The following is an 18,873-nucleotide window of genomic DNA, read 5'->3' on the forward strand; positions in this document are numbered from 1 at the left end:
TTTGTAGGTAGCACATTAACAGAACAATGCTGCAGGATTATAAAGTGGAGCTTAAGCCCAGGTCAGTAAAGTAGATCAATACAGCTGTTTTAGTATATACACGTATCTATACCTTCACTATGATAACAATCAGATCCGTGCCACCACACAAACTGCTGTCAATGTCAAATTTGTATCAGATGTTTTCTGTTCAGCTCTTTTATTGGCTCTGTGGGAGCGGGGGGAGGGACTACTCCCATCTTTACCACTAAAAAATAATCTGTATTCAGGATTCTTTGGAGTGCAATATATATCCTTTTTATTAATTCATAGTTTGTGAGTGTCATTCATGTTGAGAAAATACAAATGAAAGCATCTTGTGTTCAGGTTAAGTCAGTTAACTTGAACATGTACATGCAGTAGTGGAATGATAAGATCGTGAATTTGCTGATAAAAGAATTTATTGGCATCAATAAACTGCTGAGAGTTATTTCTACTGCCCACGTACAAAGTGCAGCCGTTTCTGATATTGCTAAAGCTGAACACAGCTAACAGTGAGGCATGGTGACAGTTCAAGAACACAGCATGATGAAAAGCTTTATACAGTGAAATTAAATACAAAGCTGACGTGTACATAACATGAGCTCGTCTAACATGTTCTAGTGTTTGTGCTTCGTAAAGTTTTTAAGCTCACTTATTTTCAGATTATAAATTGTCAAGTAAAATGGAAGGAAAGGCATTTTGAATGTAGCACGGTCAGCTTTCCTGCCAGGTAAAGGAACAGCCCAACATTTAGAAATCCTGTTGGTGTGATGAGAAAATACATATCTGAGGTCTTTAAGAGTATTAAATATAAAGGCTAGCTTAGCACAAGGTATGCAAAATTCCAGTTTAGCTCCCACTGTGGATCAGCAAAGTGGGGAAACGAGGATTCCCATAAAATCAGTCCAACACCAGCGTTTTCATGTTCCCTGCCCTGCTCAGTGTTAATAATCCGCACTTTTTGGGAACTAGTATGAACACAGAAATACATGAAAGGAATTAGCATAGCTCCACCGAGCTGTGTCTCTAATGTCCTGCTATAGTTTCATTTGTACACAGCTACACCTGCTTTCACCATGTCAGCCTGGATTTTGTTCAGGCAAAAATAGTGTTTGTTTAAAAGTAGCACGAACAGCACAAATATGTACAAAGAGATGTTGTACTGGTCACTGCTGGTCATTGCAATGATGCGCCAGTATGACTGCCATAATGTTCAGAGAGATGTGATTTTTAAACAGGATGATTTGTTACGGGGCAAAAACTGTAATTATTAGAAACGGCTACTTGGATACGTTTAACGTGTGGTTTTAAAAGTTTTCATCCTAAAATGTTTATTACGAGTAACCATAATAGTTCCAAAGTATAGTGCCTAAAATCAATATTGGAACTATGTTACAATCATGCAGCATAAAACTTCTTTCACAGGTGGATACAAGTATCAAACTTCAAATATTCATTCTTAAATTAATAGTATTTTTATAATAATAAAAGCAATCACTCAAAATCCCACGATGGGGGCTAAACTAGTAAACTACACATGCTTTCTGAACGATGTCAGTGTAAAATTATAAACCATGTGGAAGAAGTCTGAACCCATCGGGTTTTTTATATTCATTTGATAAAAGGGGTGTCAGCATAGTAGTGCCAGTAATACTGTTTCAGTCACATCTCCTGAAGCGAACTCTTATAGTTCTCACTGGTTACACAAAGCTCCTCTACGACACACTCAAAAATAATGTTGTTTACGGTGGTTCAGGATTTACTCAGACGACCTGTGGTTCTGTGTCCTGCATCTGTGTGTAAAAAGCACCTTGAGTACCAGCAAGAAACTCAGGTGAAAATGTGAAAATCTGAGTGGCAAAAGGGGTGTGACATGCAAATTTTGGAGTTTGGTACACTCTAACAGGTCCAGTGACATGGCTGATCGAGACACGTCTCACATGTTTCTGGTTATTTTAAATAAAATGTTTGCTTAGTTTGATTCTTTTTCAGGACAGTCAGTTAACATGAAGTCAGCTTAAAAGAAGAATTAGTTACTGTGATATTTTAGCTTTAACACGCTGGTAAATTTTGTAAAACAGATTCTCAGCTTTGGAACAGGACTTCTTGTTCCTTAGATGTGACATTACTTTCATGGGAATATCAAAAGGCAGCACAAACATTTGATATTATAGATAGGAGTGAGTCAGATCTCATAGTCAGACCCCGGAGCGAAATGACGGCAGAGATGCATCTCACAAGCTCAGGCAGTGCAGCTACGTGCACATATTTATGCGAAGCTCCTGTTTGATGCACTCAGAGATGCACAGACAACTGTTTCACAGTTTCTGCCACATTGAAAATAATATTTGAGTCTTGTGGTCTTACTCTCTCAGAATGGAGAACTGTACTGAGAAAAATATCACAAGAAGCCTTTCCTGCAGATGTGGATGTCACCCAGTACTTTTTCAGTTTTGCTACTCAGCCAAGTGACTTTCTCAGTCTAAGCCGCAGGTTTCCTATTTGAATAATGACCAACATTAGCATTACTGACTAACCTGAGCTTTGAGGTCAGTTTCTTTTTATTAATATGTAAACTGTCATGACCACTGATCAGTGGCCGTGAGTACTGTCTAAAAAGACCTGGGAAAATCCTGCACTGTAAGATGGTAAAAGATGTAACCCTGTCCTTGGTAGAGAAATGACTGTTTCCTTTTCATTTTAATAGTAACGTATATTAATTATTTAAAAGCATCCAAAGTCAGGGTCAGCCAATCAGAGGAAAGCTACATTGCAGGGGAAGAAGCTAAAACAGCTTATTTGAGACGGATGATTAACTGAGGAATGGCACCAAGGCCTGTGATCAATAACGATCACTGTGAAACTGAGGCTCACAATAAAAATATAGAGCTAGAAACTAGCAGAGTGGACCTGTTTTAATAATGTTTGCCTCTCTGTCCTGACCCTGGTGTGTGAAAATAACTGATCTTTTAAGAACCACAAAAGTAGTTTTGGAATTAATTAATTAAAAGCATCTAAAAACTATCAACACTAACAGATAGTGAGTTAGCATTGCATAAGCATAAGTTTCCCCTGCTGCTTCCAGTCCTTGTGCTAAGCTAGACTAAACACGTCCTGGCTCCATCTCTGTGTTGGACACGCAGAGATGAACCACTACAAAAGGTGCTTCCAGATATTTTGGACTGTTCCTTAAATCACTTGTACAGTAGCTGCATGCTTCCCTGCACCTCCCTGCTAATGCTAACAATGTTTTGTTTTCAGTGTGTTTGATGAAAATGAAAACAGTGCAAAAGGCCAGTTGGAAAATCACTGAAGCCGTTTTGTAGTTTCCTGCTGAGTTAAGGTGAAATCTGCTGTTTCCACTGCAGTCCGTCAGCTGAGAGTTCAGAGGCTAAACACTGTTAGCTTGCATGTTGAAGATCTAATCACAGCAGAAAGCTGAGCTCCAAGATAAAAAACAGCCACGACCACCAAGGAGGGAATCACAATAGAAAAGCAGTTAGACTTCTTAGATAAAGGATTATTTAATTATTTTTCTGCCCTATCTGCAGGACGGAGAATAAATGTCTGGTATATATGTGATGAATAGTCCTGAGGCAGCCAATCAAGAGTGCCACAGGATTTCAAAAACGTAAACCATGCTCCCCTCTGCCACTAGGGGGCAGCAAGCAGCCACAAATGTTCTTTTTGGGAGTGCCTAATATATTAGCATGCTAGCATGTTTTAGCAAACCTGACAGCCCCAAATACTAGTGTTGAGCATGTCATACAGATGACTAAAGTAAATGTAGTATCACTGAGTTCATATTCTGCAACATCAGATTTAGCATGCTAACATGTTCCATCCAGTTCCTGGGTTTCTTGCTCATCATTGCATGTTGCTAGAATGTCAACGGGGGACAAGTGAAAGCAGGCCAAAAGAGTTTCATCATTCTTGTGAGCTAATGGTTAATAGTTAATAACTGTTAGATTTTAAAAACTAGTGCTTTCTGGTTGTGTACTTAAACTTAGCTTAAGCGTGAAGCCTGCTGCGCTGGTTTTATTTCCACTATTTTAAGCAGCATGCCGAAAAATAAAATCTTACACAGGAACTACTCTGCTTTTTCTTACTTTGTTACATAAACATTTGAACATGTATTTATTGGGATAAACTCCTTGAGATGTACCATCTTGTGTTGTAGGAGGTCATGTTAAATTAATTGATATCCAGGGTACCACTATAGCTCACCTGGCTGCACAGGTGACCCTGTGAAGGCTATAGTCCTTTAAGTCCACCCTAGGTTGTTGTTTGTGTGTGTGTGTTTGGGTTTTAACTGTTTTCTTTTTGTTTACACAGTCATCTGCACACAAGCATTGCATGCTGCCCCTCGGCAGGCTTCCAACAGTGGGCCAATTCACACAAAGGACTCGGAGAGAAAGGGACCTTTACAAACCATGGATGAGAGAGCTGGTTTTAGACAGAACTGAGGGGCTCTATAAAGGGCCAGTATACAATGAGTTTCTGTGAACTAAGAATCATGCAAGTCTAATGTTGTCGAGTCCCAGAAACATAATGAGCTGAAAATAAGCTCATCTCTAAAATAAAGCTGTCAGGACCAGTTGGGTTGGTCCTGTAGGAACTGCTGGAACAAACTCGAGCTTAACCATAATCTGATTTTTGGCTCAACATTTACAATGACATTAGTGAAGTACTCCTTACTCTTTCATGTAATTGTTAATAGTGGCAGGTTGAGTGTGTAAAAAGTTTTTTGTTTGCTTTTTTTACAAATAGTTTAGACCATATACACAATCCATGTCAGGTGTAGCAGGAGCCCGAGGTCTTGATATAAATATTCAAATATTCCAGATTCCATTTTAAGTTATTAGTCATTTTGTTCATTTGGGCTCTAGCATTCAGACAGACTCTAAAGTCTGTGAGTCCTTTGCAGTGAGTCCTCTGCAGCTGCCAGCTGCTCTACATGACACTGCACTTTCCCTTCAGCTTGTCAGCTCGTTTCTGTTTTCCCGACCGTTTCCCGTCGATGCTCAGGCTCATGTCCCGCTTCTTCTCTAGGGCCAGCAACTCCTGGAACAGTTCCTTGACGTTGGTGTTCGTCTTGGCCGACGTCTCCATGAAGGCACACTTCCAGGCAGCCGCCTGAGCCTCACCTTCCTTCATCTCCACCTCACGCTGAGCCGTTTCATCGCTTTTGTTGCCCACAAGCATGATGGGAATGGATTCCACGCTGCCTTTAATGGCCAAAACCTAAATGGGCATGAGATAACATCAGTTAGGACTAAACATTAGGTCATCAAAGATGAAGCTGTCAGTCCTGAGCATGACTTCTGCAGTGAACTGCATACCACTGAGGCATTTTTCACTTTGTTTCTGCACCACCAGACTGACGGTATCATCTGTGGAGTTGTGTGTTTGGTGTGTGCTTCAACATCCGTGATAACAATGGCGTTGGAAAACCAAAGTTTCTGAAAGATTTTTGTGAGTTTAATGTGAAGTGGTGCAATTAATCTGCAGAGTGTGACCTGTTGATAGATGGGTTTGAGCTCCTCCAGTGACTGGCGGCTGGTGATGGAGTACACTAGGATGAAGGCATGGCCTCTGGAGATAGACAGACGCTGCATGGCGGGAAACTGGTGACTTCCTGTTGTGTCAGTAATCTCCAGCGTGCAGACGCTCTTATCACAGCTGATCACCTGCAGGGATGACAGGCACTGATGTCAGGTATTAACAGTGACAGCAGATTTGATAGGAGGGTTTCGTTTACACATTTCTGTTACTGCAGTGTGGAAGGAAACATTATTTCAAGTGTCAAGAAGCAAGTGTCAGTTTCTTTTTAACTGCTTCAGCCAACCAGCTTTTTCTACTTCTTATCTGAGATGCCCCAGATAGCAATGAATCAGTGCTGATGGCCTTATGATAATTCATAAAATGGTTCTAAGCCAAATATAGCAAAAATATTCTACATCAAACTTGAGCCAATTTTGGTCAAGATCTGGTGCACTTAATAGTTTGCTGTGAAGACTGAATAGAGCCCAAATAACACTAAACGATGTGGGTGATGTTTGGCAAAGCTATGGCATGGTTGGGGCTCATTTACTCACTCTGTGTTATTAATTGCAGAAACCTTAAATGTATGCACATTTCATTCATGGTATTAGAAACTTTTACAGCCAAACTTTCTGATCATGCGTGAAGATGCTCAAGAGCCCCACCTGTCTGTAGGTGTCCTCGACTGTGGGGATGTAGGTGTCTCTGAAGGTGCCTTTCACGAACCGAAGCACCAGCGAGCTCTTCCCCACCCCGCCGGCACCGAACACCACCACCCGGTAGTCATTACTCTGCTCTGGCATTCTGGGAACTACAGTTCACCTGCTTCTCTGGCTCTACGATCTGTAAGCTAAAGAAGACAGGACAAGAACATAAGCTGGATTATTTAATACGACTGGATCAAAATGAAAGGGTCAAAACGATGTCCTGCACATTATATCACCTTAAACATTGCATTCATTTGAAGTGTGGGGCTAAAAGTGAAGTGTGGACAACTACTCTGTTTTCCTAGGTGTCCATGAAGGTAGCAGAGCACCTTCCAGGTCCACCTAAGGTACAAGATAGTAAAAAGCCCAGCTTTGCTTGTGCCTCGTGTAGCTCATCTCACCTTTATAAGAACACTTTATTTAGTTTTGTTAAAGCTTTACACCTTACAGCTCACCCACACCGAGTTTTACACGTGCCTGTCGACAGTTATTTGATGGCCGGTGAATTAAATTTAGATTCATCACTCTATACAACTTGTTTTCAGTCCAGTCTTGTGTAATTTGGTATACCTCGGCCTTTTCTTCCTGTTTCACCTCTTTAACGATGTCTCGTTGACAGCCAGACTTCCACAGAGACCATATCTGATGAATCTTTGGCGAACAGTCGATGGATCGAGGGTCAGATGCGTCTGTCATGTCCTGTGTCAGGTCTTAGCTGCTTTTTTCCTATTTCTTAAGGACAGGACTTTCGGATGCTGTTCATCGGATGTAGATAGTTTTTCAGGCCAATTTTGTTCAATTTTCAACTATTTTTGTTCACAACACAAGACTGACAAAAAATGCCAAGACATGGCAAGTTTTAGCTAAAAGCCCTCGGAATCACTTTGCTGGTGCAAAACTACTATCTTACATCTATTTGTGTTACCTTTTGCATTTAGAGATTCAACACTTTCGTTGTATGTATACAGTGACAATAAAGGGCTATTCTACTCTATTGTATTCCTTTCTAACTGAAGAATTTGAAACAAATGATGTGTTTTTGTGACATGCTGGTAATAACCAAGTGCCTAAAAAGACAATTAAAACTGGTCCTTTGCTAAGTTGTCATCCCTTAAGTTAGGTCCCTTTTTATGTTTAAATAATTCAAAGGTAACTGTTACACGAGTTCACAAAGAAAAAACTAAAATGATCAGGTACAATGACCGGACTTTAAATTATTGAAGAATCATTGAAATGACTGAAAAATGTAGCATTTTTCTTTTTGGTTTTTCTTTAAATAATGAAAGTACTTACTTTCATTATTGGTTTAATCACTTGAAACAGTACAAATACATACAGGCAAATTTAAGTAATTTAAGGATTTCCAGGCTGTGAGCCTCCCTCCACCCCTTCAGAATGACTAACGCGCACAAATGACACTTTTCCATGTCGTTAAAGAGGAGAGCTGAAAACAAACCCCAGAGAAGGAAAGACAACAGCGATTCTAAAGGGAGCTCCTTCTCCTCCTCACCAACGTCACCACCTCCTTATCTCTGCCACAGATTCAGACCACCAGCCAATCACCACCTCGTTAATCCATCAGCATGACGAGCATCACACATACACCTGCCTCATGATAGCTTCCATTGTGCTTCTGGATATAACCATGGCAGCATCTCAATGTACTGTGTGTGTGTGTGTGTGTGTGTGTGTGTGTGTGTGTGTGTGTGTGTGTGTGTGTGTGTGTGTGTGTGTGTGTGATAAAGAGAGAGAGAGTGTTTCCAGTCGCCGTGGTGACGGCACTGAGAGAGGAGAGCAAACATGTCATCGGCACCAGCAGGGCTGTTGTCAAGGTAACCTGCCTGCCCACATCACTTGATGTCACTTCCTGCGCGGAGGCAGGCAGCAGGGAAAACACCTCCAACTAAAGCAGCAGCATCAGAGCTGCAGACACAGAATCTAAAAAAAACAGACCAATGTGAGACCAGGATATGAATTTCATTATTCTAATTATTACTGTCATTGCTACTGACAGTGCAGGCCTGCTTTAAATGGAGACCAAGCAAGAACGATAAAAATTAGTTGTGCTTAAAAAGATGATTCCACTCTGCTCAGCTCACCAATCCATCGGACTGATAAAGAAAAATCTTCTATAACAGGCAAAAGTCAAGTTATTTGGTGGATTACGCCCTCTGATGGGCCAACACAATGAACACAAAACTCTATCCACAGCCTCGTTCATAATCCGTCATCCTGTTTTATCATAGTCATGGAGAGGATCTCAGGGCGAAGTTGAGGTGCGTCCGTTTTTGCAGATGAACACAAATGACAGCATGCACTGATGAAAGTCAGCTCTTTCAGTCTAAGGCCATTGTTCTCCAGCAGAAAAAGTCGATTCTTTCTCACTCCAAGCTCCAGCTGCTGAGGTAACCCTCTAAGGTATGAGGAAAAAAACACTCTTTACTCAAAATGATAGAGATTTTCATTGAACTGCCCTTGAGCTAAGTTTAGACTGGGACTTGCCCACTTGCCCACTGTTATTTTGCTCAGCCTAGAGCCACTAAAAAGGAAGTCGCTGAGGTGGTTGATCAGGATGCCCTCAGGTGCACTGAGGAGCTTATATCCAGCCAGCATATCATCCAGCTAGGAAGTTTCTACAGATGCCTCAGGATCTTTGAAATATTACTTTGCTGCTTTAGTGGCCTGCCTCTTTAAGAATTTAACTCAATAAATATTTAACTTTCAAAATGTAAGAGTTGAAAAAAGCCTCAAGGTGGAGCCTCCGTCTTTTTGTTGTGTCGAGCTAGAGTTGAGTTTGTATCAGGCCGTGTAAAAAATGCAGTTTTATCAAAGCCACCTGCATCGCTCAGTCAGGCACAATGTGAACACAGTGTGACATCGGTCTGTTAGTTTCACTCCATAACTTTTAAACAAGCTGAGTTACTGGTTTGAAGCGTCACCACAATGTGACTGCGTGAACTCATTCATGTCCCCACATCGTGAGAAATCCAAGTACTCACACTTACACTGAGGTTGCTGCAGTTTCACACCTCCAGCTGAACTCCTCACATCGTTCACACTCTGTTGAAAATCTCAGTGTTTAATATCCTGCAGCAAAGAGCTGAATGTGATTCAGAAATGCTAAAAGCCACTTCTTCCTGGAGATGAGTTGGAGTTGCTGTTAACTCTCTGAGATGTTTGTGGAGAATAACGTCTGAATGAATCGTAAACTGAAAGCTTTTCAGATAAAACCTGATGTTGAGGCGTGAACATGTGGGAAGCGAGAATACCGGTCCAACAGGAAGCTTGCAGCAGACTGAGGAGTACAAAAATGCAAATAACTCATATTTCAGTACTGTACTATTTCCTTCTACTTGTGTCACTAAATACTTGTGCCTGTCTGCTTGCCAGATCAAAATTTTAGGATTTGATCAAGAAGTGGATTTTAAAAAACACACATTCTCCTCTAAAAGCAACCAAATGCTCCTGCTTCTCAGATGTGAGTTTGTTTCTTTTCTGTTTCCAGCCTTTAATCGATCCATTTTCTATTCTTTATCCAGCTGGAGGTTGCAGCAGTCTAAGTAGAGATCTTCCTCCCTCTGCCATCTCCTCCAGGTCTTCCAGGGATACTGAGGCAATCCCAAGTCAGCCACAGGGCATAATCACTTCAGCGTATCCTGGGTCTGTCCCCGAGGTCTCTGAGCAGGCACAAAAGAGGCATCCCATTCAGAGCCACCTCAGCTGGCTCCTTTCTTAAGGAGGCTCCTCGCTGCATTTCCACTTACTTATTTTTTAATTTTAATTTGTTTTTGGCTTTTAAATATGAGGATAAGTAAGAGGATGTTCAATGTTATAACTGGACTATTAATCCAAAAATACAAAAAGAGTAAGATACATTCCAGAGTAAGATCCATCATATTGAATAAATAAAGCCAAAAGTTTCAAACAATACAGTCGGTGTATCGCTGTGTTTTTGCCATGGACCACAACCATCGCCCACTGGTGGCCATTAAGAAGAACACATCTGCACATCTGTGTTGGCTTCATTTTTCAGACCCGGAAGCTACATTTGTCCTTTTATATTGATATGGATACTCATACACTCATCTCAGGCACACAGCGCTGACACTTCACTTACTTCTAAAGCTTTTTATATGCACTGTTAATGGCAGCACGCAGCATCCTGAACGCCAAACAATCGAACACTTCAGAGAAGAATCAGTCTCAGGCCAACTAAGATTTCTTATGCTTTGCTTTAATGTTTGGTGTTCCTCATGTTTAATGTGGTCTATATCACAATCATCACAGCAAGAGTAACTAATTATCACAAAGCACGTTAGCCAAGCTTTGATCAACAGTTAGCATTATCCCAGCTAGTTGCTGTAACTGTTTGTAAACGACAGACTGAAAATCAGCTTCTTCAACTGCACAGGTGAGCCTGTCATTGGCTAACAGCCACATGGAGCAGAAACACGTGACGTCAACTCATTCAAAGTGAGAGCAATGAGGTCTGAAGTGTATCTTTGTGACTCCTGCCAAACTGCAAACTGCGAATTATATTTTTCACTGCATGCTGTTCACTTCTTTTTCCTGTCTGTGCTCACATCCAAAGTTATAAGGTAGATGTAGTATTTAGTATAGTGTCATCCAGACACCAGATAGTTATCTAAACTCCACTAAACCTCATAAATCCTTTTCCGTGGACACTTGAACACCTTTATGAACAGCCACGCTGACCATTTTATGTCAGACTTTGGACTTTTTCTAACTCTCAGAGGCGCCTCTGCCTCTGTTTGCTTTTGGGAACTTGAAGAAGCATCTGACCCGGAAATGGCTAATGACGTCACATGTGCGTCACAGCGCCGACACTAAAGGAAAACTTGAGTTTAACCCTAAGACAGCAGCGGCTTTGACTAAAGAGCAGTAAATCACTCTGGGACTCAGTGAGTTTGGTAATCGTTTAACTAACATGTAATCAAAATGTTGTAAATATCATCTCAGTGTAACTGTTGACTTCTCGTGTTAGCTATGACATCACACATAATGCAACATATAGTTCACAAAGTCATTTTTCTTGCACAAACTAATGACACAAAAAGGTTACATCAATCATTGGTAAACAGTATTGATTATGATTTCATTAGCTGTTAAGACACTAAAACAAGCTACTGTATTTACTGCCTGCTCCCTGCCTACATATGCACTCTGAGTATGAACCCAATCTGGATGTGTTCTCCAAACCAGTTATTATCTAAATACTGATCATTACTAAATGCAGTTCACTATTTCTTAACTATAAAGGTGGCTAACTAAAGTATACTTGACTATCAAATACCATTTATCAATGATGATGACTTCCATCACTGAGTATGATAAGGCTGGGCTGCTGATCATTCTGTTCTGAGACTTGCACCACATTTCGGTCACCGTGTGACTGTTCTTTAAGTTAAAACTCAAAAAGCATCTTCACTACAGCAGCTTTTTTGTGCTTGTGATGGCATTTCACGACTATAAAACACTGTCACGACACACACACACACACACACACAGACCTGCAGCTTTGTTCTCGGTCTCAATCAGCTGCAGCTCCTCGGTGTCATTACCTCCTCACATCATGTTAATCAGTGTGACTGCACTCAATAGTAAAAGACTGCTCCTCGGGCGTGCGCGTAGTCGGGCACGCGCGTCCATAACCATTATATGAACGTGCACACCTATGCGCGCGCGCACAGATTGTTGGAATACAGTCAAACCAGCACCGAGCCGGGTGGTGAAATCAGACCGGCCGTGGAGCTCTGCTCCTCGGCTGCTGCCCGACATCCTCCCCGGCTGACGGTGCGTTTGTTTTTTTTCCGGTGTGAGTGTCAGCGCAGTGGCGGGTGTGGGTGTGATGCCTGCGGACTCACCTTATCTCCGCGGATCCTCTCCGTCTTTCCCTGTGTGTGTGTGTGTGTTTGCGGGGTTTGTCTACTCCGGAGCGGCTGTGAGCAGCCTGAACCCTCGGCTGTCTGACTCACACCATCATCATCACCATCATCATCACCATCATCAGACCTGCTGCTGCTGCTCAGCGCACACCAGACCTCCTCTTCCTCCTCCTCCTTCTCCTCCCTCCTCCATCACCTCCTTCCGCGACTCCGCTGGCAGGACAAGACTTCCGTTCGAATGGATTTTCAGAATAAAGGGCTCTTGCGGATGATCTTACTGAAGTTACAGACTGCATACAATATTATTTAAAGCTTCAAATCCGCTGCACCAAATCTGTATTCTCACGGATAAATGGGTAGCACTAAAACATGCTAAAGATTTCAATTGTTACCTTCAGTAGTTGGCTGTGTAACCCTTTTGAGGCACATTCGTCAGATTTTAGGTTTTCTGCTGTGAAAAAAGAGAAAGTAAATAAATTAAGGCTTCTTTTCCTCCTCGCCCAAATTTGAACATTTTTAGCATTTTTAATCCCCGCACTCCCCCCGTTACACTCACCCGTACACATCACCGATAATAAATACGATTATAAACCTTTCTGTGAATAAATAACTTTCATTGTGTTTTTTTCTATTTTCAAAGCATTACGCGCTTTTAGGTTGAAGGCTGAGAATAACCGGAAGTCTTCTTTTCATCCTCCTCCTCTAAAGTAAAAATACATTTTTCTTCACCTTCACCTCCTTTAGCGTCAGTCAGACACGTCATCGACAGGAAAAAATGCAATGAGCAGAATAAATAGAATACAGTAGAAGTAAAAATCACGCTTGAATCCTATCAGGTTACATTAGAAATACGCAGTATTGGCTGTTCATGCTGCCTGTAATATAAGCTGGGTACCTGTTAGTGATCAAATGTCCCTGTTTAGGGTTGTGTGACTCCTGATCGTCTGATCAAATGTACCAAAGTCATTTTGTGTTTTGGTTTTACTTCAGAACAATTATCTCGATCCTTCTTTCATCAAAAGGAAAACAATAGATGCAAATCAGACTAATGTAATGTTACGTAATGTTACAGTGAGGCTTCAGTAGTGAGTGATCGATATCGCATTGATTATTGTCACGTGGTGCATGAGGACAAAGAGCTGTTGATATAACAGATGAAGCATGTGTTGCTTGCAGGTTTGGGGATTGCATCTTGGTGTTTACATTGATATGGTTATGTGTAAGTGTTTGGAGTTATCACAGGTTACAATCTAAATTTAGCGTCATGGAAAAGTGAAGAGGCTGGAAGCGCTTTCCTGACGACTTCATGCTCTTAATTGTTAGTTTGAAGTCTTACTGAACACAGCATGATGATACTCTGTAAGTTATGGTCCCACTTAGACTCTTAAAGGACCATCAAGAAGTGTAACAAAGCTTTTGTGACTAACAAGTCCACTGTTCCCCACAAATAGACTATATTTGGGCGGAGCAAATTTTGTGACTTTAATTTTATTATCTACCTGAGACAACAATGTGACTGATTTCCTAATGTTTCAGGTTTTTTTCTTAAAGTTGTAGTAACCAGCTTGGCTCCGGTCCTCCTCGTCTTGTGTTTCCCTGCCTGCAGGCTAAACTGTTGTGGCATTTCTAAAGATCACTCATGTGTCTCAAGCCTCTTTTACAAACTCCATCTCCAGTGTCTTGAACTGCAGCTGCTGATGACAGTTTGAAATCTGCTCCAGATCTGACTAATAAGACCCTCCAGCAGGTGGAGAACTGCTGCCGCTACAAGGCTGCAGAGAACAAAAGACTGCAGCTGCAGTCCAAGATGGTGGAGCTGGAGTAAAGGGATCGGTACTACTCCTGATAGCCTTTTTCTGTTGTAACTGAGCACTCAAAGCACGTTGTACTGTAAGCCACATTTATTAGTTTCTAACTTACTCACAATCACATGCTGATGCAACCCCCCCCGCCTCCTGATCATCCATAAATGAGATGATAAAGCATTGGAGAGCCAGCTGATTATTCATCTATCATTTATTGTCAAAGAATACATAGTATTATTTAATCATTAATTTAAATATATGTGCACCTTTTTTAAATTGGTTGCTTCTGAAGGATGTCTGCGCTCACCATTAGAGATGGGGTGAGGGGCTTGGTGGTTTGCAAGGAGCCCAGTAGACATCTGGGCATCTCCTAGGTGAGGTGTTTCAGGCATCTCTCCCTGGGAGGAGACGCCGGGGAAAACTCAGGTATCCTGGAGAGATTTTGTCGCTCAGCTTGCTGGGAATCCCTCAGTGTTTTCCAGGAGAGCTGGAGGGTTGGGTGGGGAAATCCAGATAAGTTGCATATGTATAAGTATGCATATGTATGAGTGGATGAGTGTGCAGTATCAATCAGTTTGTAAGTCAGAGTCAGCTGATTTATATTGTCTGTATTACTGATTTATATTGCAGCCAGGGGATGCTACTGTGTTGCCTTTTAAAATGCTAAAATCGATTTTTACTGATAATAACTGCTAAAAAAAAATGTGTGGTCTCAGCCTTCTGCTTTTCTTTTCCTTTTTTGAGGATGAAAGGATGGATTTTAAAAAAAAAATGCTGGATGTGTTGGAAAGACCCGGATAAAGTAAAATAGAAACACGGTCACTTATCTCCCTCTAGCGGGGAAGATGAAGCACTGCAAAGCTAACGTTTATGTGATGGTAATGAGTCAATGTCTACTATACTGAAACAAAGGTAATTAGGCTGTCAAACATTCTGTATAACAGTTAAATAATTATTCTAAACTTAGCCAGGTGAATTTCAATATTCATCAGTTTTTTTGACTGTTGTTGTTCATAATCGGAAATTAATGTTTTTCTTGGTAAACTGGTTTGATGCATTTGAGGTTTTGCCCAGTTTGATCAGATATTTCCTGAATGCAGCTAAATTTAGGTTTTGTGTTTAGACAGAGAGGCAGGTTTCAAGAATACTATAGTCTTAGCGATGTTTCTAAAGAAAATCAGCTCTTTACAATTACACATGTAAACTGATAAAAGGATTTATTAAATAATGTCTACAATCAAAGCAAATGTGAACATTTCTCTGAACAAGAAGGAAAAGGATGCAGGAGGAAGTGGCAGAGATTCAGTTCCTGACTGTAAAGTGAACTAAACACAACAGACTAATTAATTCTAATTTAAAGAAACAGAATGAATCACAAGTACTGCATTAAAATATGCTGTGCACAGCACATAGCCTCCATAATGAATGTGAGGAATATTATTTTGTTATGAATGAATTATTATTATAATAAACAGTGTGACATTCTCATATAACATTCTTGTTATTTTGGTGCAGAAGCATCAGTGCACCTCCCGTTCCTCACATTCTCAAATCACGCTGTTGTGATTTCACAGCTCTGCAGCTGTGAAGGAAAAGACTGCAGCAGGAGCTGCTTGTCTTCAGGCGTTTCTGACAGAAACACTTTAAAGCCGCTTTCAGAAGTCGGCTGAGGTGATGTGCGAGGAGCAGGTTGTGGTAGATCACTGGGTTCATTCCACCTGGGAGGCTGTGGTCCTGTGTTAAAACAAAAGTCAGCATTGATTTATTATTTCTAGGTATAGTTGATTTTTTTTTTCTCAGTGTTATTTGTGTCTTTACTTGCTGCTTAGTTACCGTTAGAAACTAATATTTTAAGAGCCATAAGTTAGGTTAAATACCATTTGAGTAAATTATTGAATTATACAGTTATATCTACAGGTTTAAGATTTTGGTTTAGGTTAAATGTTTAATGTTTTTCCAGTCCTGATATCCCAACAACACGACTGGTCAATAACACTGATAGCTGTGGAGTAATGTAAATTATAATGATGCAGAAACAACACCAAGAATCATATCAAGAAAAAAGAGACCAAAGAACATGTGTAATGTTTGAAACAAAGTAAGCCGAGTAAGCTTTTCCTGACCAGCTGGATTCTCAAAGTTTAAGATATATTAAGTTTTATTGTCATTATTAGCAACAACATACATGCATCAAAATTAGAAGCACTGCTGTATTTGGTGCATGCAAAGATAAACATTTATACAATAAGAATAAAATATAATTCCTAGAAATATATATCCTGCATTTTCTTCTATCATACATAAAACAATAAATGGGATTAAAAATCTAATGATACCAGCTCAAATGATGGCACAGGTGGGCAGTGGAATAAATGGACACAACAGAGGTGTTTTAGGTTTGGGGCTATTGCACATAAGGTGAATATTCCACAGTGGTGAGCATGTAATTGGTCTGTTGTAAGTACTGAACAGCCTGATGCTGCACTGAAAAAAGCTGTTTTTCAGTCTGCTGGTCCTGAAACTGTGAAGTTTGGCTTGTTGGGCTGATTAATTCTGCAGTCTTACGTGTACTTTTTTTTCCAACAGCTGTTGGATTGATTTCCCTAAACTGCCATCGTTAGTTGTGTGTGGAGTGTAATAACTGTAGACACAGGAGGCAGGAGCCATGAAACACAAAGCCAATTGATTAGGGTCCAAAAAACACAACGAACAGGCAAACAGGGAGCACAGGAAACGCAAACCTACAGCTATGAATGGCAGGACTACGTATACAGTGAGGACTGACTGGGAATGGGAGACACAAGGGGAACAAAAAATAGGTGAGGACACCTGAGACAACAAGCTACCAAAGCACAACAGGAACTAACCTAAAGATGAGCTATAAAGAACAGAGACAAACTACACTGAAGAACAAGAACACAGGAGGACGCAAACACAACAAATAATCAACTAAACAACTAAAACCTCTCAGCAATCAAACTAAATCTTTAAAGCACAAAAACTTTACACAGTGGGAACTTATTTGGAAACCCGCTGTGATTCAAACAGTGAATGAAAAGATATTCCTTTTCTATGTAATGTGCTTGTCTTCACCTTAAGGATCCCGTCTCACTGCTTTGACTTTATATATTTTTTTTTTTAACTGAATTCAGCGGTCTTTAACAAAACCTGTTTTTTATTTCCATATAACTCCCCCCCCCCCACGACTCTGTCTCCTCCCTCCACCTCCACCCCCACCCCCCCAACCTCCCCCCTCTCTCTTCTCTCTGTGATCTTCAGCTCTGCTCGGAGTCTCAGAGTCATGAGGTAAGGACCGACCGCTCCTCGGTTTGTCGCTTCCATCTCACCCCTCATTCCCTTATAATCTGGCTTTTTCCGACCGTACCGACCCTCCTGTCCGGTCCGGTTCGGTCCGACTAGATGTGGTTCTCTTCCTAAACGCAGCGGATAAAGACATAAAGAGACTCGCTGATGAGCGCAGGTCAGACGGGAGGAGGCTGATGTGTCCGGATTTTAAAAGCTGCGGCGCAGATTTCAGGTTTGAGTCGAATTTTCAACGTTCTTGTTTTCCTCCACCCTGTTTTCATTTCATCCATCATTCATGCGGGGTATTAGGTGATGGGGTTGGGAAGGGAAGGGAGGGCTGTATTTTCTCGTTCATGCATGCAGATGGATGGAGGAGGATGGAGGAGCTGATGAATCATAGATGTCGTCAGAGAAGCAGCAGCTAAAAAGGAGGTCAGATTCAAGAATAGCAAGAAAGCGTCCTGTAGAAAAAATATCTGTTTTATCGTAAAAACAAAAAATCAAATCGAAAATCCTCTATGGATATTCATGCAGCTGAAAGTCACATGGAAATTTACTGTGAGGTGTTTTTTTTAAGTTGGGTGATCATTTTGGGCCTTGAAGGTCTCCTGCAGTCTCCCCCAGTATGCGCTGGTTTCACTGGGTTCACTGGTTAAGGATGCATCACCCCACTCTGTTAAATATTCATTTATTCTGCTGGAGCTGTCGCAGCTTTCTTCAGCGTTTCTCTGTTTATTGTTTGTCTTCATCGTGATTGAAATGTGCTGATTTTAAGAAAATACGTGGTGGTGATTGTTCCTCTGGAGCTGCTCTGCTTCTGCTTTTATGTCTGACAGATCGAAGTTTTATGTTGGTTGTTTTTCATATATGCTCCTTTTAATGCACATGCATAATCTGTGAATTGGTGAAGAAAAGCAGGTCATGCTCCTGAATGATTTATTGCATTGATTAGGCCTGCAGAAGGTGAACATGAAGGGTGCAGCTGCTGTAGGTTTGTATTTTCTGTTGTGTGGTGTAGGGGAGGGTCCAGGATTACTGAACAAGCTGGATTGGGCAAAGGGGAGCATCAATAGGCCCAGGCTCTGATAAATAAAGCACCTAAACTTTCCTTAGAAAGAAGAGTGAAAGCAGAGCTATTTTTCTTAATAAAACTGAATGAAAGTTTTGCATTTCAGGGAAAATATTTCACAGGAAATATACAGGAAAGAATTCTGAAAGGGATGAAAAAAGGTGCAAAAAAAGGTACTTTCATGGCACCTTAATGCTGTCGTGTGAATTTAGGCCGGACATTTAATCAGAGTTGTATTTACGACCTTTAACATTTATTAATATTACACATAGCAAATTATATAAAATCAGTATAAAAACATAAGAAACATCAAATGTAATGAAAGTTCAAACATCAGAAGAAGTAATTGTTCCACAATCTTTGCAGCTTTATGTACACGTAGAAAGAATAAGAATAAGGTACCGTTAGGGACAATACTGTTTTGGCAGATGTAGGTCAGTAAGTAAGAGGAGACAGATCGAGATAGTGAATAGTATATATCTGTGTCCCTGGAAGGACAAAGGAGATCACGGTTT

The 18,873-nt window shown here is 40.9% G+C and overlaps 2 protein-coding genes across 4 annotated transcripts in view; one reads left to right on the forward strand and one right to left on the reverse strand.

Annotated features, from left to right (window-relative positions):
• Positions 1–301: 301 nt before the first annotated feature.
• On the reverse strand, positions 302–12,356 carry LOC120732926 (GTP-binding protein Di-Ras1-like). Of its 3 annotated transcripts, none has more exons than XM_040030846.1 (4): positions 12,158–12,356; positions 6,231–6,415; positions 5,541–5,711; positions 302–5,265 (listed from the first exon to the last, which is right to left on the reverse strand). In XM_040030846.1, the coding sequence occupies exons 2-4, from the start codon at positions 6,366–6,368 to the stop codon at positions 4,975–4,977; spliced, it is 600 nt and encodes a 199-aa protein (XP_039886780.1). In that variant the 5' UTR covers positions 6,369–6,415; positions 12,158–12,356; the 3' UTR covers positions 302–4,974. The 3 variants fall into 3 exon arrangements, with proteins under 3 accessions (XP_039886780.1, XP_039886789.1, XP_039886797.1); XM_040030855.1 differs by lacking the exon at positions 12,158–12,356 and adding an exon at positions 9,278–11,789; XM_040030863.1 differs by lacking the exon at positions 12,158–12,356 and adding an exon at positions 9,272–11,789.
• Positions 12,357–17,244: 4,888 nt separating this feature from the next.
• apc2 (APC regulator of WNT signaling pathway 2) overlaps positions 17,245–18,873 on the forward strand; it is a 41,881-nt gene continuing 40,252 nt past the window's right edge. Inside the window, exon 1 of the mRNA XM_040030874.1 lies at positions 17,245–17,521. The gene's annotated coding sequence lies outside the window, so the exon portion shown is untranslated. The remainder of the gene's footprint in view (positions 17,522–18,873) is intronic.

This window comes from Simochromis diagramma, unplaced genomic scaffold (assembly GCF_900408965.1).
Source record: "Simochromis diagramma unplaced genomic scaffold, fSimDia1.1 OVJJ01000334.1, whole genome shotgun sequence".
NCBI lineage: Eukaryota > Metazoa > Chordata > Actinopteri > Cichliformes > Cichlidae > Simochromis > Simochromis diagramma.

What these genes read in the sequence shown, in the direction of transcription:
- LOC120732926 (XM_040030846.1), bottom strand. Translation starts at nt 6,368, where the DNA reads ATGCCAGAGCAGAGTAATGACTACCGGGTGGTGGTGTTCGGTGCCGGC. An exon ending in TCGAGGACACCTACAGACAG is followed by an intron (nt 5,712 to 6,230) that starts GTGGGGCTCTTG and finishes TCATCCCTGCAG; the next exon opens with GTGATCAGCTGTGATAAGAG. An exon ending in TCAAACCCATCTATCAACAG is followed by an intron (nt 5,266 to 5,540) that starts GTCACACTCTGC and finishes ATGCCCATTTAG; the next exon opens with GTTTTGGCCATTAAAGGCAG.